Here is a 23,007-nt window from a genome sequence, read left to right as displayed (position 1 = left end):
TGGTTCTGTTGGTTTTACACTCTGGCTTTGTTGCGTAATCATCTCCTCCTTTTGGCATTCCTTGGTCCCCCTCTGGGGTTTGACCTCCATTCCAAAATTTCTCTTCCGTAGTGTGAGCCATTTGGGGAAGAGCACCTTACCTAGTGTCTCCGACGTGTGCCCTCCTAGTATATTCCACCTTTCTTCTACGTCGTTGTCTGATGCTAGGGTGCATAGCCAGCACGGTAGCCAGCCCGTGTGGTGGGGTCGCTATGTACCCTTATGGTTGAGCCCCCTGAACACACAGGGATCACACTTCTGATACCTGAGCTGTGACCTCCTCATGCATGCCTTGGAGTGGTTGCTCGTCATCCTGGAGCATCGGAACTCCCGGCAATGGCCGCCGTGCCAGACGGCCCTTGCTGTGGCTGGGTGGCGCCCGTGAGGAGAGCCCCTGATCGGAGTGGGTGGTATCAGGGCGGACGCTACGCAGATCAAACGCATAAGGGTCCAAACCTCTGGCCGCTCTTCTGCGGCCGTCTCTCTGCGTGGTACTGATTCCTCAAGTGCTGCTTCTCTTGCCCCTTCGGCCTTCCCTTCCGTGGCTACCCCCTGGGAGGAGGGTCAGGCCCGTCGTCTAGGGGCAAAACCTTTCCCCCGTTATCTAGTTTGCACCAGGACTGATGGAGATACTTTCACCAGTGTCAAACCTTTATTCTTTGTGGAACACATTGAAGACAAGTTCGGCGAAGTGGACTCCCTGAGCAAGATGCGGTCGGGTTCGTTACTGATAAAAACTGCTTCGGCTGCCCAATCTGCGGCCCTTCGTGCCTGTACCCATCTTGGCACAATTCCCGTGTCCATTACCCCTCACCAGTCTCTAAATATGGTACAAGGTGTGATTTTTCACAGAGACCTCATCCTTCAAACTGATGAGGAACTTCGGGACAATCTCGGACGGCGGGGTGTTCACTTTGTTCGGCGTGTTCAGAAGGGTCCTAAAGATAATCGTATTGATACTGGTGCCTTTATCCTGGCCTTTGAAGGGGATACCCTTCCTGAGAAAGTTAAGATTATGGTCTATCGCTGTGATGTGAAGCCGTACATCCCACCTCCTATGCGGTGTTTTAAGTGCTTGCGTTTTGGCCACATGTCTTCTCGCTGTACCCAGGACCCTCTCTGTGGTGACTGTGGACGTCCACTCCATGAGGGGAGTCCCTGTGTTCCCCCTCCTGTATGTGTAAATTGTCATGGTAGTCATTCTCCACGTTCAGCAGATTGCCCAGTCTATAAGAAAGAAAAAAAGATACAGGAGTATAAGTCTCTTGATCGTTTAAGCTACACAGAGGCCCGTAAGAAATATGCACGATTGCACCCTGTGTCCATGACATCTAGTTACGCCTTGGTTACATCTTCCTCCCTTCCTCCCCCTTCCTTACCCCCATCCCGGACCCCTCTCCTTCCCCCCTCCCCTGCGGCTCCCACACCTTCTCCCCTGGGCGCTGCTCCCCCTCCCCAGCCGGAGAAGTGTCCCACTCCTTCGGCGTCTGCCGGTCAAGGGCGCCTCTCCCGGGATGCCCCTTCCCGGCACCTTCCAGGTCAAAGGTCTGCTGCAGCGCGGCGACCGCGAGAGCCGCGGTCTATCGGCCCCCAGGTCGCCCGGTCACTTTCTGTTCCTGATCTTGCTGCAGCTGGCTCCATTATGCCACACAGCCCTCCTCGAACTCAGCCTGAAAAGAAGAAGAAACATAAGTCCCGGGACAAAGAGCCTCTGGTGTCACCGGAGGTCCCTTCCCCGGCTTCACAACCGGATTCTGACCTGTCGTTTATGGATGTCGCCCCCTCCTTGTCGGTGACGGGTGGGGACCCGGCGGTATGACTGGATTTAGCGTGTTCAGCCCTCATTTAAACCATCGTTCTGTGGTTCTCCAATGGAATTGTAATGGCTACTATCGTCACCTTCCGGAATTGAAATCCCTTCTTTCGTCCTACTCAGCAGCTTGTGTGGTTCTCCAGGAATCTCATTTTACTGATGCTCACTCACCGACCCTCCGTGGGTTCCGTGTTTTCTGTCGAAATCGGGTCGGACCCTTGCGGGCTTCTGGTGGCGTTTGTACGTTGGTCCGTACAGACATTGCTAGCACGTGGATTCCTCTCCAAACTACATTGGAAGCAGTTGCTGTTAGGGTCCACTTAGACTCTGCAGTCACAGTATGCAATCTTTATCTCCCTCCTGACAGGACTCTTACACCTGCTGCCTTAACCACCCTTCTTCAGCAACTTCCTCCTCCCTTCCTCCTCCTTGGGGATTTTAATGCTCATCATCCTTTGTGGGGCAGTGCCTTTCCATCTAGACGAGGTCTTCTTATCGACCAATTTATTGCAGACCACGACCTGTGCCTTCTTAATGATGGCTCCCCTACTCATTTCAGTGCTGGTCATGGTACCTTTTCTGCCATTGATCTTTCTCTTTCTTCTCCCTCTCTCCTCCCTTCATTACACTGGTCGCCACACGACGACCTTTGTGATAGTGACCATTTCCCGTTGATTATCACGCTCCCTTCCCGCTCCCCGATGGAGAGGTTACCTCGTTGGTCTTTCCACCGCGCCGATTGGCCTCTATATACTGCACAGGTCGAGTTTTCTCCCTCTTTGTCGGGTTGTATTGATGACGTCCTACGTGACGTGTCTGACGCGATTGTTCGCGCTGCTAACCTTGCTGTCCCGCGCTCATCTGGACAATTTCGTCGTCGGCAAGTCCCGTGGTGGAGTACGGCCATTGCCATTGCCATCCGTGATCGCCGTCGAGCTTTGCAACACTTTAAGAGGCACCCATCTGTAGCCAGCCTTTCTACCTTTAAGCGCCTTCGCGCTAAAGCCCGTTATTTAATCAAACAGAGCAAGCGGATATGTTGGGAACGATTCGTTTCTTCCCTTGGTTCCACTGTCCCTCTGTCACGGGTATGGGCTACACTTCGCTCTCTCCAAGGTTGCCATCGGCAGTCCACCCTCCCAGGCCTTCACCTCCCAGATGGCATTTCTACGGACCCATTAGTTCTTGCAGAACATCTTGCGACCCATTTTGCAGTGGCATCAGCGTCGGCCTCCTATCCAGCTGCTTTCCTTCATCAAAAACAGCAGGCTGAAGCTGTCACCTTATGTTTCACCACTTGTGAGTCAGAATCTTACAACGAACCTTTCACTGAATGGGAATTTCTTTCTGCTCTATCTGCTTCTCATGATACGGCTCCTGGCCCAGATTCCATTCATAACCAGCTGCTTCAACATCTCAGTGCTCCACAACGGCACCATCTTCTTCGGGTGTTTAACCGTATCTGGCTCCAGGGTGACTTCCCTTCTCAGTGGAGGGATAGCATTGTGGTTCCTGTCCTTAAGCCTGGTCAGAACCCCCTATCTGTTGACAGCTATCGGCCAATTAGTTTGACCAATGTTGGTTGTAAGTTACTTGAACGGCTGGTAGCCCGTCGGCTCACTTGGGTCCTCGAATCTCGGGATCTATTGTCCCCTTACCAGTGTGGCTTTCGAGAGGGACGATCTCCATTCGATCATTTGCTTCGCTTGGAATCCGCAGTTCGGCAGGCTTTTTCCCAGCGCCGCCATTTGGTTGCAGTGTTTTTTGACCTTCGCAAGGCCTATGACACGGCCTGGCGCCATCACATCTTACTAACCCTTCATCAGTGGGGTCTTCGGGGCCCACTCCCGATTTTTATCCGCCAGTTCCTGATCCATCGGTCATTCAGAGTTCGAGTTGGTACTGCTTTTAGTTCTCCACGGACCCAGGAGACGGGCATCCCACAGGGTTCTGTCTTGAGTGTCCTTCTTTTCCTCATTGCTATCGATGGACTTGTGGCCTCTGTCGGTCCCTTGGTCGCCCCTGCCCTGTATGTGGATGATTTCTGCATTTGGGTTAGTTCCTCCTCGATGCCATCTGCAGAACGGCAGCTCCAGGTGGCTATACGGCGTGCCTCTGCATGGACCCTCTCCCACGGGTTTCAATTCTCTCCTTTAAAATCGCGGGTGGTCCACTTCTGTCGCCGTACTACGGTCCACCCTGATCCAGAGCTCTATCTCGCTGCACAAAGATTGCCTGTGGTTCCACAGTTTCGTTTCCTAGGTCTTCTTTTCGACAACAAGCTCACTTGGCTGCCCCATATCAGACTCCTGAAGGTAGGATGTTTCCGTAAACTCAATGTCCTTCGCTTCCTTGCCCACTCCTCCTGGGGTGCGGACCGTTCCCTCCTCCTCCGTCTTTATCGTGCTCTAGTTCTGTCACGTTTGGACTATGGTTGTCAAGTTTATGGTTCAGCTGCTCCTTCCACGCTGCACGTGCTGGATCCAGTCCACCATCGTGGTATCCGTTTGGCCACCGGTGCCTTCCCTACTAGCCCTGTTGATAGTCTCCTGGTTGAAGCTGGGATCCCCCCCCCCCTTTCTGTTCGGCGGTCCCAGCTTCTGGTGTCGTATGCCCTTACTATCCGTTCTTCTCCCGCTCATCCTTCCTATTCTATCCTATTCCCAGACCATGGACGTCGCCCGCCTGACTCCCGCCCTCGGGCGGGTTTACCGGTTGGGCTGCGCCTTGCGTCTCTTACCCGTGATTTTCGGCTTCCTTCTTTGTCCTGTCTTCCTCGCTCCCTCCCCTCCACCCCTCCTTGGTTAGTTCCTCGGCCTCGACTTCGGATGGATCTCCGCCGCGGACCGAAAGATTCCATCCCCCCGGTGGTGTTCCGTACCTTTTTCCGCCAAATTTTATGGGAGTTTCGGGATGCTGTTATTTTTTACACTGATGGCTCGAAATCTGCTGATCATGTTGGGTATGCCTTCACGTCCTCTGTTGGAACGGAAAATCATCTGCTGCCACCTACATGTGGGGTGTTTACTGCGGAATTGATGGCAATTTCCCGGGCCCTTACCTTTATTAAACAATCCCAACACAACCGCGTTTTGTTATGTACGGACTCGATGAGTGGCCTTCTTGCTATTGACCGGTGTTTTTCGCGCCATCCCTTGGTCTCTGCCATCCATGACCATCTCGCTGATCTTCACCGTGCTGCTTGTTCCATTGACTTCTTATGGGTCCCGGGCCATGTGGGTATCCCGGGTAATGAGCTCGCTGATCGTTTGGCTGGGGGAGCAGTTACTTACCCCCCGTTTTCCGTAACCCCTCCTGCAGCGGATTTACGGCTTCACATCAAATCCCACTTTGCACAGTCATGGGCCAATTCTTGGGAGGCTACTCCACTGTCTAATAAACTTCGTGCCATTAAGGTGAATACAGGCCCATGGCGTTCTTCCTTTAGCCTCTCCCGCAAGGACTCGACCACACTGTGTCGTCTCCGCATTGGCCATACCAGGCTGACCCATGGTTTCCTTTTGCGTGATGAGCCACCCCCGCTATGTGGTTGTGGAGCCTTCCAGTCAGTGGCCCACATTTTGGTTGAATGCCCCCTTCTTTTGGCTCTGCGTGCTAAGTACAGACTCCCCCACACTTTACCTTTGATGTTGGCTGACGATTCCCGGATGGTCTCTCTGGTTCTAGGTTTCCTCCGGGAGAGTGGTTTTTATTCTCAGTTTTAAAGTTTTTAATCTCCCTCTGGTGTTGGGGCAGGGCGGTGAGTGTTTGGGTGTCTCCCACTGTAGGCAGTGTTCAGAGATTCCCGATTCACCTCCCTGGCCGGAATCCTCTTTTCTTTCCCTTTTACTCTGTTTTTACCCCTTCTTTTTAAGGCTTGGTTAGTTTTTTCTATTCCCATACGTACTTTCTGCATTATAGCAGTTGTACCTTTTAAGTCACAGGTGGTCTTGCCTATGCTGTTTCAGCATAGTGTTGGGTTCGTTCTCTTGCCAACTTCCCTCATTTGTTTTTACTAATGACATCGTGACTGACCTTTTACGTTTCCCCTTTATCCGTTTTATTTTTCTGACTATACTGAGATGTCCCGTTAGCAGAATGGAGTCTATTTGAAACAAGGGACTGATGACCTTGCTGTTTGGTCCCTTTAACCTCAAACAACCAACCAACCAACCATATTTTTTGGAACCAGTACATCTATATATCTGACTTTATTGTCCCATTCAGTTTATCTTTGGATAATATTCATTCAGTTTGATCCATTATTGAAGTTCGAAATATAGTTGTTGTGATATTTAAGGAAACCTGTAGACTTACTCTTTCATCTGCTTCCTTGTATCACTGAAGCATTTTAATTTCTGAGTAGGTGTTGTTACTTCTATGTAGATGGTCAATATATACTGTTTTGGCTTTGGGTCCAGCCAAAGTTGATCCTCTGTGTGTTGACTCAGTATTTCATGCCAGTCTTCAATAACATTTTCCAAAACACAGCTGAAGAGAAGTGAAGAATATTCATCACTTTGTCTGCTAGTCTTGATCTCAAATGCTCCTAAGATATTTTTTGTGAATGTCACATTTGATGCAGTGTTCATGCAGATCTCTTTATTAGGTTCCTGGATATGTCACCCTCTCCATACTCTTCCAAAATATTAAATACTGATCCTCAGTTTATTGAGTCATACACTTTCTTGAAATTAACAAATATAACCCTCTGCCCTCATTAAAGCTGCCAGAAGAAAAAGAGAGGGCGGATTAGACACATAGTTTGAGCTTTAAGTGCTCTGAATGATCATGAACATCTATGTATTTCTCATTATGCGCTTTTGTTGGAGAGTCATCAGGAGTTGTAGAAGTAACTTCAGGTGTGCCCCAGAAAAGTGTGTTGGGACCATTGCTGCATATATTGTACAATAGTCACCTGGCACACAATGTTAAGACATTTTGCAGATGATGCTGTTATCTATAATGAAGCAGTGTCTGAAAACGGTATACAGATATTCATTTTGATGACATTTCAGAATGATACAGAGATTTGCAATTCAGCTTAAATGTTCAGAAATGTAAAACACTGCACTTTACAAAATGCAAAAACATAGTACCCCATGACTGCAATATCAGTCACATTTGGAACTGTTACTTCACCCAGAAATGAAATTGCTGACAAATACTCATGCAACCCGTCCTAGAATATATTTCAAATGTGTGAGACTCGTACCAAATAGGTATAGTTGGGGACATTGAATGAATATCACTCAGCATGAATGACAACATGTTTGTTAGACACAAGGTAGAGAGTCGTGGAAACTCTGAATAACCTGAACTGGTAGTTGCTTGAAGATGACACCAACTATCCTGCAAAAACCATTTTAACAATGTACCAAAAACCAGTGTTAAGTGAGGAATCTAGTAATATACGACAACTGCCCATGTGTTGCTTTCATAGTGACTGCTGAGACACACTTAGGTTAATAATGCATGCATAGCCAGTGCTCTATATGCAAATGGAATGGGATGAATTGCTAATGCAATCTGAAGTACCCATACCGTGCACTTCAGTGGCTTCCAGATTATGGATGTAGATGTAGCTCGAGATATAGAGCTTTGGTTCTTGTCTTTTTATCCTCCTTTATACTATGTATTACGCACACAGCATTTCTTGGTAAAACTGAAATTCGTCCAGTGGAATCCCTGTCTGTGCCTGTATTGTTTCACCCTCATGTTTTTTGTACCTTTGCCTTTTTCTGCCCCATCTTGGCTTTGAGTGGGCGATGTCTGTGGGGCATTTTTCTGTTTATAGTTCTCTTAATACCTTCCCTGTCTTAGCCAGAATTATCTGTTTCCAGAACTTGATATTATTCTCTCGTCCAGCTTAACTCCAGACAAAAATAATCACAAAGGGAGGGAGGGGGAGAGAGAGAGAGAGAGAGAGAGAGAGAGAGAGAGAGAGAGAGAGAGAGAGAGAGAGAGAGAGCATGCATGCATGAGTGCAGCACATTCATAGGATGATATTATTCCTGAACAATGATACACTACAAGCCTTTTTTTTATTTATTTTTTTATTGGTTTAGAGGGATGCGTGTGTGACAAAGCCAGTACTGTTGAAGCAGATGTGTATTTTGCACAGTGGGTCAAACTGAAGTGCTCCCTTCTCTTGCAGTGATATGATCGGGTTTCTTCTTCTGGTATATCTATCAGTATTATTTTATACTTCAAGAACACATTGAGTGAGTGTGGTTATGTAGAAAATCAGTGATTGTACCATGTACTGTAGATACTTGCAACATGTCCTGTAATTTTGTGTGTGCTGCTGTGTTTCAGATCCACAATAGTCTTATATATTGTCATATTCTTTTGTGGCTATTTTCTGTAGTCTATGAATTAGCTGTTTATAATAATCCTACATCTTCTTTCTTTCTGCTCTTAGTAAAATTTTTAGATTTGCATTCCGTAATGTTCATTACAAGGGTAACAAAACATTATGATTGTTGTGCCCAAGTAGCCGATAACAGTGGAACTTTATTGAGTATGATAAACAAAATACTATAAACAGAATCCTAGAATGTGAGTTGACACTACTCAATTCAGTCTGATAGTTAACTGATGAAGCACTGCAATGACCTAGCAGGTAAGCACTGACATTGCACGGGAATGTCCTAGCAGTTCATAACTGACATTGCACAAAGTTTTTCATATGTGGACATGTCCAGTGAGACAGTGAGCTCTGAGATGAAGTCCTGCAAAGCAATGAGCTGTGGTGGACTCCAATTGATGGACTGTTAAGGATGACTAATTTAGAGCAGAGAGCGCAGAGGACACTCAGTGGAGAAAATCTTGACTGATGGACGTCTAGGCTCTAGGCGCAGACGGCATAGAGCCGAGACCATAGAGCACACTTGGTGAAAGAACTCCAATTGAGAAACTACTAAGTGCATTCGGTGTAAAGCCCGGAGTGTGAAATGCCCGCAGAACAGTTGGTTGGTGACATGAATTCTCATATAGCAGAAGGATAATGATGGAGGCAAATGACTCATGGAAACAAATTCTTGCCACAGTGGCAGTGCTGTTTAGGCCAATTCTTAAGCCTCTGGCAGCAAGGCTAGTGCCACACCGTACCATGGCAGCTGGTGGATGTTTAGTTATAAACGACTAGATTCAAAATGACCTGATTTATTTGTGTGTTGCTGCAGATTGTTTTCGTCTGAGCTCCAGAGGAAGTCTTGTTAGTGGGACAAGCTGAGGCATCCTGCAATACTCAACCATGTGTGGTTTGTGGCGGTGTCACCAGGGAATACAGCAATCCTTATCCCTCCCCCCTCTCCCTGCCCTCAAGGGAAGAGATAGAATAACATCTTGAAGATGATGATGCTGCTGGAGGAAGGAGCCAGTCGAGGGGATGGGTGCTCGCAATGGCGAAAGCCAGTGAATGGTACTGGGGAATTGTGCCAAATGACTTGATTGGATCTGTGACTAATGGTGTGTGGTGCTGGTGCATCATGGCTATGGTGCATCATGGTGCTAGTGTGGAAACTGTGCAAGAGAATGAGGGGGGGGGGGGGGGTTGTCAGTCTATGAGGAAGGATAGCAGGATGCCAGGAAAAACATGGAGACCCCGCGTAGTAGTGCAGCAAGGGACCCAATGAGAATGGGTTGTGGTCGGGCATAGCCAGAGGTGGATGGCCTGCGATACCAGACTGGAATTGTGTAGAGTCTGCAGTGTGATGCCGGAGGCAGTGCTGCTGCCACCAGAGGCAGTGCTGCTGCCAAAGACGATGCTGCCATGCGGCAATGGCGTCTGGCAGCGGTGCAGATGGGTCCGGCGAGACTGTTCTGGAAAGGGCTATTGCTGCAAAAAGATGCCACTGGAGGAACAGAAAAGGGAAGGAAATCACATGTGAGTGTGGATTAGAGGAAATTTGGAAAGATACTGCACACGACAGGTGGGGAAAGGCCATGAGGTGGCAGGTGCACTGAAGGCTTTGAGTATGTAGATAAGAATAGGAAGGCCAGAAGGTGTTGAGGAGTGCTGTGGAGGATGCCAAAAAGTGTGTAAGATGTTGAGGAACAGCATGGAGACCACCAGAAAATTTGTTATGTGCAGGTGAACACTGAGAGTGCGAGGAGGAAGAGGATGGATGGGCAGTGAGGAAGATGCCACAGATATAGACTGTGCACTGGAGCATTAAAATTGGCATAAGAGATATTGAATTCCGAGTGGGCTTAGGGCAGGGGTAGAAGATCAGTACCTCAGTGAAGGAACTGAATAATGCCATATGTGAAAGCATCGGAGTTACCAAGGAGGTAACTTAATAGAGGCAGCGGGTTTTGACAGCACACATGTGATACAGAAAAAACCAGCAACATACTGAAATAGTGCCCAGATATTGAAGGTTACTCTGAGTAAGCTCAAAGCAAAAAATAATGCACACTGTGGGGACATAATCTCTAAGCCAAGTCTCCTGATGGCCATTGTAGTGGAGATGAGAATGCCGAATCTTCAATAGTTGGTGCAGCAGACACTGACTAAACATTGCAATCTTTGATCCTCATTACCATTGTTGGGACAAGGAGGGTGCAAATGTCGATTTGATCATCATTGACATTATAATGGGACAAGGAGGGAGCAAATGATGATCCTTATCACTATTGGAGTTGGACAAGGAGAGAGCAAATGGTGACCCTTGTTGCCATGGTAGTGTGGGACAATCTTAAAGCAAAAATTTATCGTCTTCACCATTGCAGTATGACAGTGAGGGAACAAACAGTGATCGTCATCAGTACTGTACTGTTTCTTGCAGTGTCAATTGGCGCTATGGGGTTCAGTTTGATAGTTAATCATTGGAGCACTGGAACATTCCAGTAAGAAAGCACTACTGTTGCACTGGAACATCCTACTAGGTAATCACAGAGATTGCACAGAGATGTACATATTTAATGAAGCCTGTGGTGATATTGTCTCATAGGGCGGTGAGTTCAGAAATAAAGTCCCACAAAGTGATGCGCTACAGTGGGCTCCGATTGCAGGGCCACAAGTTGCAGACAGTGTAGAGCATGGAGTATAGAGGGTGCTCAATGGTAGAACTCTGATTGATGAACCACCAGGCACAACCATCATAGAGCCAGGAGTATAGAATGCTCTCAATGAAAGAACTCCTATTGAGGGACCACCATGTGTGGTCGACATAAAGCTTGAAGTGTGAACTGACTGCAGAGAGCTCGGGTTGTGACCTAAATACTCACCTGCGAGGAGGATACCAGTAAAGGCATGTGACTCACAGGAGTGAGGTAGTGCCACGATGGCAGTGAGACTGATGCCGTATGGCTCTGTTGTGGTTGCTGGAGGTTCGGTTGTCAACAACCGAGTGTACTTGTGTGTTGCTGCGGGTTGTTTTCATCTGAGCTGCAGGAGCAGCATTGTAAGCGGGCCAGAGCTTTGGCAACCCTCAGTACACGAGTGTGTGATTGGTGGCTGTGGTGCCATGGGATACTGCACATTCACACATGTAAACATAAATCTTGACATTGTGATGAGTAAAATGAAAGCTTCCAACTTCGTGTATGGTGTTGGTAAGAGGAGTGAGAAATCCATTTTTCATTCCTTGTGCTCTGTATGACACGCAGCAAGCGGTTTTGTTATTGAATCTTCTCACATGCTGTTTTATCAGCTTAAGTTGTAACTGATTTTTCATTAGTGCTGCCAGCATTATTGTATATAAATATTCCTCTGTTGCTTTGTTCATTTTTGATTTGATAAATGCTAGAACTCATGCTAAAAGCCCCCTCTGTGTGGTTTCTTTACTTTTCTCTTATCTCCTTATTGATACAGAAAAGTAACCTTGGTCATGTTAAATGATTGTCAAGCACACATAAGCTTTTTGTTTGTTTTTCATTTTTTTTTTTTAGAGCCGAGACCCTGGACCATGTGATGTACAGAATGGGATTATTAGCAGTGTTAAGATCAAAGACAAAAGGAGGTAAGATTATCAGTTTAAATTTTTCACCTGTTGGTCACTGATATGGTACAGTCGAAACATGCAGTTTCCATATTAAAGTTTTTATTTATTTTTTTTTTACCTGGATTATCTTACAGTGGTATTGAATTTGTTATTGTAAGTAAATCTCAAAATTACACACACACAGAATATATAAGTACACTTTTAAGAGGACAAGATCGATGTTGGCTGTGGCCTTGGTGAGAGAACCAAAAGCTTCCCTGGTACTGATTTAGACTGAGTTGTGAGGAATGAAGGAAGTTTTCTTGCCGTTGGTGGGGAGGCTTGCGTGCCTCAGCGATACAGATAGCCGTACCGTAGGTGCAACCACAACGGAGGGGTATCTGTTGAGAGGCCAGACAAACGTGTGGTTCCTGAAGAGGGGCAGCAGCCTTTTCAGTAGTTGCAAGGGCAACAGTCTGGATGATTGACTGATCTGGCCTTGTAACAATAACCAAAACGGCCTTGCTGTGCTGGTACTGCGAACGGCTGAAAGCAAGGGGAAACTACAGCCGTAATTTTTCCCGAGGGCATGCAGCTTTACTGTATGATTACATGATGATGGCGTCCTCTTGGGTAAAATATTCCGGAGGTAAAATAGTCCCCCATTCGGATCTCCGGGCGGGGACTACTGAAGAGGATGTCGTTATCAGGAGAAAGAAAACTGGCGTTCTACGGATCGGAGCGTGGAATGTCAGATCCCTTAATCGGGCAGGTAGGTTAGAAAATTTAAAAAGGGAAATGGATAGGTTGAAGTTAGATATAGTGGGAATTAGTGAAGTTCGGTGGCAGGAGGAACAAGACTTCTGGTCAGGTGACTACAGGGTTATAAACACAAAATCAAATAGGGGTAATGCAGGAGTAGATTTAATAATGAATAGGAAAATAGGAATGCGGGTAAGCTACTACAAACAGCATAGTGAACGCATTATTGTGGCCAAGATAGATACGAAGGCCACGCCTACTACAGTAGTACAAGTTTATATGCCAACTAGCTCTGCAGATGACGAAGAAATTGAAGAAATGTATGATGAAATAAAAGAAATTATTCAGGTAGTGAAGGGAGACGAAAATTTAATAGTCATGGGTGACTGGAATTCGTCAGTAGGAAAAGGGAGAGAAGGAAACATAGTAGGTGAATATGGATGGGGGGACAGAAATGAAAGAGGAAGCCGCCTGGTCGAATTTTGCACAGAGCACAACATAATCATAACTAACACTTGGTTTAAGAATCATGAAAGAAGGTTGTATACATGGAAGAACCCTGGAGATACTAAAAGGTATCAGATAGATTATATAATGGTAAGACAGAGATTTAGGAACCAGGTTTTAAATTGTAAGACATTTCCAGGGGCAGATGTGGACTCTGACCACAATCTATTGGTTATGACCTGTAGATTAAAACTGAAGAAACTGCAAAAAGGTGGGAATTTAAGGAGATGGGACCTGGATAAACTAAAAGAACCAGAGGTTGTACAGAGATTCAGGGAGAGCATAAAGGAGCAATTGACAGGAATGGGGGAAATAAATACAGTAGAAGAAGAATGGGTAGCTTTGAGGGATGAAGTAGTGAAGGCAGCAGAGGATCAAGTAGGTAAAAAGACTAGGGCTAGTAGAAATCCTTGGGTAACAGAAGAAATATTGAATTTAATTGATGAAAGGAGAAAATATAAAAATGCAGTAAGTGAAACAGGCAAAAAGGAATACAAACGTCTCAAAAATGAGATCGGCAGGAAGTGCAAAATGCCTAAGCAGGGATGGCTAGAGGACAAATGTAAGGATGTGGAGGCCTATCTCACTAGGGGTAAGATAGATACCGCCTACAGGAAAATTAAAGAGACCTTTGGAGATAAGAGAAAGACTTGTATGAATATCAAGAGCTCAGATGGAAACCCAGTTCTAAGCAAAGAAGGGAAAGCAGAAAGGTGGAAGGAGTATATAGAGGGTCTATACAGGGGCGATGTACTTGAGGACAATATTATGGAAATGGAAGAGGATGTAGATGAAGATGAAATGGGAGATATGATACTGCGTGAAGAGTTTGACAGAGCACTGAAAGACCTGAGTCGAAACAAGGCCCCCGGAATAGACAATATTCCATTGGAACTACTGACGGCCGTGGGAGAGCCAGTCCTGACAAAACTCTACCATCTGGTGAGCAAGATGTATGAAACAGGCGAAATACCCTCAGACTTCAAGAAGAATATAATAATTCCAATCCCAAAGAAAGCAGGTGTTGACAGATGTGAAAATTACCGAACTATCAGCTTAATAAGTCACAGCTGCAAAATACTAACACGAATTCTTTACAGGCGAATGGAAAAACTAGTAGAAGCCAACCTCGGGGAAGATCAGTTTGGATTCCGTAGAAACACTGGAACACGTGAGGCAATACTGACCTTACGACTTATCTTAGAAGAAAGATTAAGGAAAGGCAAACCTACGTTTCTAGCATTTGTAGACTTAGAGAAAGCTTTTGACAATGTTGACTGGAATACTCTCTTTCAAATTCTAAAGGTGGCAGGGGTAAAATACAGGGAGCGAAAGGCTATTTACAATTTGTACAGAAACCAGATGGCAGTTATAAGAGTCGAGGGACATGAAAGGGAAGCAGTGGTTGGGAAGGGAGTGAGACAGGGTTGTAGCCTCTCCCCGATGTTGTTCAATCTGTATATTGAGCAAGCAGTAAAGGAAACAAAAGAAAAATTCGGAGTAGGTATTAAAATTCATGGAGAAGAAATAAAAACTTTGAGGTTCGCCGATGACATCGTAATTCTGTCAGAGACAGCAAAGGACTTGGAAGAGCAGTTGAATGGAATGGACAGTGTCTTGAAAGGAGGATATAAGATGAACATCAACAAAAGCAAAACAAGGATAATGAAATGTAGTCTAATCAAGTCGGGTGATGCTGAGGGAATTAGATTAGGAAATGAGGCACTTAAAGTAGTAAAGGAGTTTTGCTATTTGGGGAGCAAAATAACTGATGATGGTCGAAGTAGAGAGGATATAAAATGTAGGCTGGCAATGGCAAGGAAAGCGTTTCTGAAGAAGAGAAATTTGTTAACATCGAGTATAGATTTAAGTGTCAGGAAGTCATTTCTGAAAGTATTCGTATGGAGTGTAGCCATGTATGGAAGTGAAACATGGACGATAAATAGTTTGGACAAGAAGAGAATAGAAGCTTTCGAAATGTGGTGCTACAGAAGAATGCTGAAGATTAGATGAGTAGATCACATAACTAATGAGGAAGTATTGAATAGGATTGGGGAGAAGAGAAGTTTGTGGCACAACTTGACCAGAAGAAGGGATCGGTTGGTAGGACATGTTCTGAGGCATCAAGGGATCACCAATTTAGTATTGGAGGGCAGCGTGGAGGGTAAAAATCGTAGAGGGAGACCAAGAGACGAATACACTAAGCAGATTCAGAAGGATGTAGGTTGCAGTAGGTACTGGGAGATGAAAAAGCTTGCACAGGATAGAGTAGCATGGAGAGCTGCATCAAACCAGTCTCAGGACCGAAGACCACAATAACAACATGTGTGAATGACATTTACAACTGGGAAAGAAAAGAAACAACCAAGCAAATGAAGTTTCCTTATTTGCTAATGGCAGTTCTCAGAAAAATATATATATATTAAAAATAAGTTTTATTTATTAGTTGAATAGCTGTGGGGGCTTAAGGCATATGGTTAAACATTGGTATTGTCAAAAATCAGCCAAGATTGATGAGTCTGATGGGAGTCCTTATTTGTATTCGAATGGAAGAGAAGGTAGGTCAGGCTCATTTTTAAAAACACTCAAAAGACAGATATACAATTTTGATTTGATATTGCAGAGGAAAATTTGTGAAAAAGTTCTGCAACATCGTTTTTATTCAACATTGACAAGTCTCTATAAAAATCAGTTTGCATTTCAGAAGCAATAATAATGAAAGACTCATGTTGCTTTCTACATATGTCAAGTTGAGGAGGGATATAAATAGAAGTGATACGACTAGTGACTTTTCTCCAGATTTTGAAAATTATTTGCTACGTAGAAGTAATAAACTTTCACAAAAAATATTTTGGTTTGCAACCAAAATGATTTCTTTCCTGACATGGCATCACTAATACTCTTACATAAAATATTTTGACTTGCAACCAAGGTGATTTCTTTCCTGATATAATGTCACCAAACGATGAGAACGAACCATTTAAGAGGCCATATGATCTTGAAAGTAACACAAAACTGTTGATTTTTACTCAGCATTTCATTCTTAATCTGGAAAAATGGCAGATGTTCTAGTATCTTTGTGTGTAACCCAAGGATTATAGGACCATTACCATTCCCCCCTGCATGTTAGAGTAGGCCCGAGGTATTCCTGCCTGTCGTAAGAGGCAACTAAAAGGAGTCTCTCACTTTTTGGCCCTATGAGTTCAGGTCCGATTCTATGGTTTGACCTGCCACAGAGATGTAGGCCATATGGGGAAGGATGCCTTACGTGGTGCATGAGTGCCCTTAGATTTGATCTCCTGAATCTCTGTCATGGCTTTGCATCTCCACCTGTGATTCAACTATTTGGGTGAGGACACTTTCCAGGGTATGTCATCTTCTTCCATTGTCTCCTGTCCTCTTTCGCTCCATGACAATATTGGATTTCTCTGCACCCAATATCCAGCACGGTAGCCAGTCCGTTGTGGTGGGGCCGTCTTGTACCCATTTGGTGGTAGACTCCTGACAACACAGGGATCGCACTGCTGATGCCTGAGCTGTAAACTCCCCACATATGCCAAGGAGTAGATGCCTGTCTTCCTGGGGCATCAGGACACCCAGCAATGGCCATCATGCCAGTTGGCCTTTGCTGTGGCTGGGTGGCACCCAAGGGGGGAGAGCCCCTGATCGGAGTGGGTGGCATCAGGGCGGATGACCTGCAATGAAGTGGACTAAGCCATCTCTTGCTGGTGACGGTATGGCACCAGCAGTCTCTCAGAAGGGCAAGATAGAATACAATGTTGACAGGTATGACCCTAAATCGTTGCCCTCCATCGCTACACCATGGGAGGAATGTAGAGCTACAGAATGCAGAGAGCCATATTCACCTAGGTTTTTAATCTGTAGCAGAACTGATGGGGACTCTTTTTCTACTGACGAAGCCTCAATTTTTCGTTGAAAACCTTGAGGATAAGTTTGGAGAAGTGACAGTGCTGTCCAAGCTGCGAAACAGCGCAGTCTTGATTCAGACAGCATCCCCAGCCCAATCCCGAGTGTTACTCGCCTGTAACAAGCTGGGTGATATTCCTGTTTCTGTCACTCCCCATAAAAGCCTCAACATGGTCCAGGGGTTATTTTCCATTGTGACCTCTTGCAATCTGACGACAAGCTCCGCGCCAATTTAGAAGGGCGGGGTGTTCATTTCACCCAGTGCTTTTACAGGGGATGTCCACTGCACCCAGATACTCCATGTGCACCACCTCCCACTAGCATCAACTGTCAAGAGTACCACTCCCCTTGCTCGCCAGACTGCCCAGTACTCCCAAAGGAGCAGAAAATTATGGACTACAAGACCCTGGACCAGTTGAGTTGCACAGAGGCTAAACATAAATTCGAAAGATTACACCCAATTCTGTTGACATCGACATACGCTGCAGCTACATCACCATCACCATCGCCATCGCCGTCCCAAGTGCCAGTGATTCCTCACTCCGTGCCACGAATAGTGGGCCCTCTGGACCACCAGAATACATCTGCCCTCTTGGTGGTAGGGGGCAAATCTTCCTCCGTTGGTCCCAAATCACCTACTTTGGGAGCAAGGCTTCCGCAAATACAAGGGACATCTGTCCCCTCCCCCCTGCTGGAATATCAACAGCCTCCTCTGACTCTTTTTGTGCAGAAGGGGTCCCTTGAGGCCCTGTCTTCCAAGGTCTCCACTAATGCCATGGTGGACACTCGCCTGTGGCTCAAGGAGCCAAATGCTGTTGGATGAAGAACTTCAATGTCTTCCTCTGTGCCTGAAGCTGCTTCAGAGAAATATTCCCAGCAAGCCCCTTACGAGAAGTGAGAGAGCAAGCAAACCAAGTAGTAGTCTGCTAAGAAACGGAACCCTCTGGTGGCCGCAGCACCACCACTGCAATGTGGACCCCTGCCCATCATGGCTATAAGGGATATTACAGGCACTGTAGCAACTATAATAGTGTCAGGTGGCATTTGTGTGTATGTCCTGAACTCATTATGTAGTGAACCTGTGCCCCTTCAAACCCCTCTCGAAGCTGTGGCTGTCAGGATAAGGACGACACAGGAAATAACTGTCTGCAAACATATATCTTCCTCCAGATGGTGCAGTACCTCTGAACGCATTGGCTGCAATAGTTGATCAACTCCCTAAACCTTTCCTACTTTTAAGTACTGGGGCTGCCACACATTACAGTGTGGCACATGGCACATATTCGGCCATTGCTCTCTCGGTTTGCAGTCCTGGCCTTCTCCCATCTATCCACTGGAGAGCACATGACGACCTGTACTGTAGTGACCACTTCCCCATCTTCCTGTCACTGCCCTGGCGTCAGGCCCACAGACGCCTGCCCAGATGGGCCTTGAACAAAGCGGACTGGAAATCTTTCACCTCTGCTGTCACTGCTGAATCTCCCTCACACAGTAACATCGATGTGGTGGTTGAGCAGGTAACTACAATGATTGTTTCTGTGGTGGAAAACGTGATCCCTCGTTCTTTAGGGTTCCCCCAGTGAAAGTCAGTCCCCTGGTGGTCGCCAGAAGTCATAGAGACAATTAAGGAGTGTTGGCGAGCTCTACAGCGGCATAAGTGGCACCCTTCCCTGGAGCACCTCATAGCCTTTAAACAGCTCCGTGCCCACATTCGCTAGCTTATCAGAAGGCGGAAACAGGAGTGTTGGGAGAATACATGTCGACCATTGGGTGCCATAGGTCACCTTCCCAAGTCTGGGCAAAGATCAAATGAGTTTTTGGGTACCAGACCCCAACAGATGTTAACATAAATGACGTGCTATCTACTGACGAAAACACAATTGCTGAGCACTTTGCTCGCACCTCTGTGTTGGAGATTACCTCCCAGCCTTTTGCACTCTCAATTGGCGCGTGGAAGAGAAAGTCCTCTCATTCACTACATGCCACAGTGAACTCCATGACTCCCCATTTACAGAGTGCGAGCACCTCAATGCCCTTGCACATTGCCCCAACACAGCTCCTGGGCCCGATCGGATATACGGTCAGACGATTAAAAATCTCTCATCTGACTACAAGCAACATCTCCTTGTGATCTTCAACTGGATCTGGTGTTATGGCGTCTTTCCATCACACTGGCAGGAGAGCACCATCATACCAGTGCTCAAACCTGGCAAAAACCCTCTTGATGTGGATAGCTATCGGCCCATCAGCCTCACCAACGTTCTTTGTAAGCTGCTGGAACGTATGGTGTGTCGGTGGTTGGATTGGGTCGGGTCCTGGAGTCACATGGCCTACTGGCTCCATGTCAGGGTGGCTCCCACCAGGGTCGTTCTACCACAAATAATCTTGTGTCCCTCGAGTCTGTCATCTGAACAGTTTTTGCCAGACGCCAACATCTTGTTGCCATATTTTTTGATTTACGAAAAGCTTATGACACCACCTGAGGACATCATATCCTTGGCACATTATACAGAGGCCAGCTCCCGATTTTGTCCAGAATTTCCTGTCACATCGCACTTTCCGTGTCCAAGTTGGTGCCTTCCATAGTCTCTCCCCCCCATATCCCATATCCAGGAGAATGGGGTCCCACAGGGCTCTGTATTGAGTGTATCTCTATTCCTGGTGACCATTAACAGTATAGCAGCAGCTGTAGGACTGTCTGTCTCACCCTCTCTGTATGCAGACGATTCTGCATTTTGTACTGCTCCACCAGTACTGGTGTTGCTGTGTGGCACCTACAGGGAGCCATCCACAAGGCACAGTCATGGGCTATAGCCCACGGCTTTCAGTTTTCGGCCGCAGAATGAAATGTTAAGCACTGCTGTTGGCATCGTACCATTCATCTGGAACCAGAACTTTACCTTACTGACAATCCCCTCTCTATAATGGAGACGTATCGATTTTTGGACTGGATTTCGATGCCCAGTTGACTTGGCTTCCTCACCTTCGTCAGCTTAAGTGGAAGTGCTGGCAGCACCTCAATGCCCTCCGCTGCCTGAGCAACACTAACTGGGGTGCAGATCACTGCACACTGCTTCAGCTCTACAGAGCCCTTGTCCAAACCCAAAATGAGTATGGAAGTGTGGTTTATGGTTCAGCAGCGCCTTGAACATTGCATTTACTAGACCCTGTGCACCACTGTGGGGTTCGATTGGCGACAGGAGCTTTTAGGATGAGTCCGGTGACCAGCGTACTGGTGGAGGCTGGTGTCCGTCCACTACAGATCAGATGTGTGCAACTGCTCGCCAGCTACGCAGCACACATTCATAGTTCCCCTGCGCATCCGAATAACCGTCTTCTTTTCCCGCCTGTGGCAGTCCATCTCCAGCATTGGCGGCCCAGATCGGGGCTAACGATTGCGGTTCATGTGCGGTCCCTTCTCTCCAAGCTGGAGTCCTTCCATTTACCACCTCTGCTTGTGGCCCGTTCACATACGCCTCCATGGTGTACACCTCAGCCGCAGCTTCGTCTGGACCTTTTGCATGGCCCTAAGGACTCCGTTAACCCCGCCGCTCTCCGCTGTCACTTCCTCTCAATTCTTGACGGGTTCCGGGGCTTTGAAGTGGTTTACACCAACGGCTCAATGGCTGATTGTCATGCACGCTTTGCCTATGTTCATGGAGGACATATTGAGTGGCACTCCTTGCCAGTTGGCTGCAGTGTTTTCACTGCAGAGCTGGCGGCCGTATGTCGTGCTCTTGAGTACATCCGCTCATACCCTGGCCAAACATTTCGACTGTGTACTGACTCATTGAGCAGCTTACAAGCTATCGACCAGTGCTACCCTTGCCACCCTCTGGTAGTGTCCATTCAGGAGTCCACCAATGCCCCGAAACTGTCCCCCTGCTCCGTGGTGTTTGTGTGGACCCCAGGACACTTCGGAATTCCTGGCAACGAACTTGCCGAGAGGCTGGCCAAACAGGTGATGCAGAAACCGCTTCTGGAGATAGGCATCTCCTAAGCTGACCTGTGTTCTGTCTTACAACTCAGGGTTTTCCGGCTTTGGGAGATGGAATGGCATAACAGCAAGCATAACAAACTGCTTGTCATTAAGGAGACTATGAATGTGTGGAAGTCTTCCATGTGGACTTCTCGCAGGGAATCAGTTGTCCTCTGCCGGCTCCGCGTTGGCCATATGTGGCTAATGCATGGATACCTACTCCGTTGCGAGGACACACCTCAGTGTCACTGTGGCTCCCAAATGACAGTTGCCCACCTCTTGCTGGACTGCCGACTTTTAGCCACTCTGTGGCAGACTTTTAATTTTCCCAGCACCCTGCCTTTGGTGTTGGGCGACAATGCCTCCACAGCAGCTTTAGTTTTATGTTTTATCCGTGAGAGTGGGTTTTATACTTCTATGAAGGTTTTAGCGCATGTTCTTTGTCCCTCTGTGTCTTCCACCCTAGTGCTTTTAGGGTGGAGGTTTTAATGTGTTGCAGAGTGGCTGGCTTTCGCTTTTCATTCTCGTGGTTGGCCAGCCACTGTAACCTGCTTTCACGTTTTACTCTCTTCTGTTTCTAGCATCTCTCTGTTGTTTTTTTGTCCTCTTTTGTTCCTTTTAGTGTTTGTTGCCTTCTCTTTGTTCTTAAGGCTTTTCCTTTCTTTTCGTTTTGTGTTATATGTTTCGTTCGTTTTGTTCTCAAACTTGTGGCACTGTTTTATTAGGAACAAGGGACCGATGAGCTCGTAGCTTGGTCCCTTCTTCTGCCTTTAAACCAACGAACCAACCAACAGAGCCCTTGTTAAATCCCACCTTGACTATAAGTGTCTTGTTTATGGTTCGGTGGAGCCCTCAGCATTGTGCTACTTGACCCAGTGCACCACTGTGGCGTTCGGCTAGTGACATGAGCTTTTAGGACAAGTCCAGTGAGCAGCATCCTTGCGGAGGCTGGAGTTTCTCCATTGCAGGTCTGGCATGCACAACTGCTTGCCAGTTATGTTGCACATGTTCATAGTTCTCTTGCGCATCCAAATTACCGTCTCCTTTTCCCACCTATTGTGGTTCACCTCCCGCATCAGCAGCGCAGGTCTGGGCTTATAATTGCAGTTCGCATCCTATCCCTTCTATCTGAATTGGAGTCCTTGCCTTTATCACCTACACTTGAGGTCCAAACATGTACACCTCCATGGTGTACACCTAGTCCGCAACTGCAGCTCACTGCTGTCACTTCATCTTGATTCTTGAGATGTACCGAGGCCATGAAGTCATTTACACCGACAGCTTGAGGGCTGATGGTCACGTTGGCTTCGCGTATGTCCATGGAGGGCATATTGAACAGCATTCCTTGCCCGATGGCTGCAGTGTTTTCACTGCAGAGCTGGTGGCTGTATCTCGTGCTCTTGAGCACTTCCATTCATGCCCTGGGTAGTCGTTTCTTCTGTGTACTGACTCCTTGAGCAGCCTACAAGCTGTCAAGTAGTGCTATCCTCGTCATCCTTTGGTAGCAAACCATCCAGGAGTTCATCTGTGCCATGGAATGGTCCGGTTGTTCAGTGGTGTCTGTGTGGACCTCAGGACACATCAGAATCCCAGGCAAGGAACTTGCTGACAATCTGGCCAGACAGGCTACACAGAAAACGCTTATGGAGATCGACATTCTAATAACTGACCTACATTCATTTTTACGTCGCCAGGTTTTTTGGCTTTTGGAGACAGAATGGCATAGTCTCAGTATGCACAACAAACTGCGTGCCATTAAGGAGACTATGAATGTGTGGCAGTCCTTTGTGCAGGCCTCTCGCAGGGGCTGTGTGGTTCTTTGCCGGATCCGCATTGGCCACACTTGGGTGACCCATTGCTACCTCCTGTGCTGTTAAGACCTGTGTCAGTGTCAATGCAGCACCCAGTTGACAGTGGCCCATATTCTGGTGCACTGTCCCACTTTGACTGTTCTGCGACAAAATCTTCATGTACTGGACTTGTTGCTGCTAATTTTATCTGACAATGCCTCATCGGCTGATTTAGTTTTACATTTTATTCGTGATGGT

General features: G+C 46.8%; 1 protein-coding gene across 1 annotated transcript in view; it reads left to right on the top strand.

Moving 5' to 3' along the window:
- The window catches only part of LOC124789693 (phosphoacetylglucosamine mutase), a 149,434-nt gene that overhangs the window by 12,956 nt on the left and 113,471 nt on the right, over positions 1–23,007 (top strand). Inside the window, exon 2 of the mRNA XM_047257135.1 lies at positions 11,753–11,823. Within this exon, the coding sequence (XP_047113091.1) occupies positions 11,753–11,823 (71 nt within the window). The remainder of the gene's footprint in view (positions 1–11,752; positions 11,824–23,007) is intronic.

Source organism: Schistocerca piceifrons, chromosome 3 (assembly GCF_021461385.2).
Source record: "Schistocerca piceifrons isolate TAMUIC-IGC-003096 chromosome 3, iqSchPice1.1, whole genome shotgun sequence".
NCBI lineage: Eukaryota > Metazoa > Arthropoda > Insecta > Orthoptera > Acrididae > Schistocerca > Schistocerca piceifrons.
This window is presented reverse-complemented; position numbering and strand designations above follow the sequence as displayed.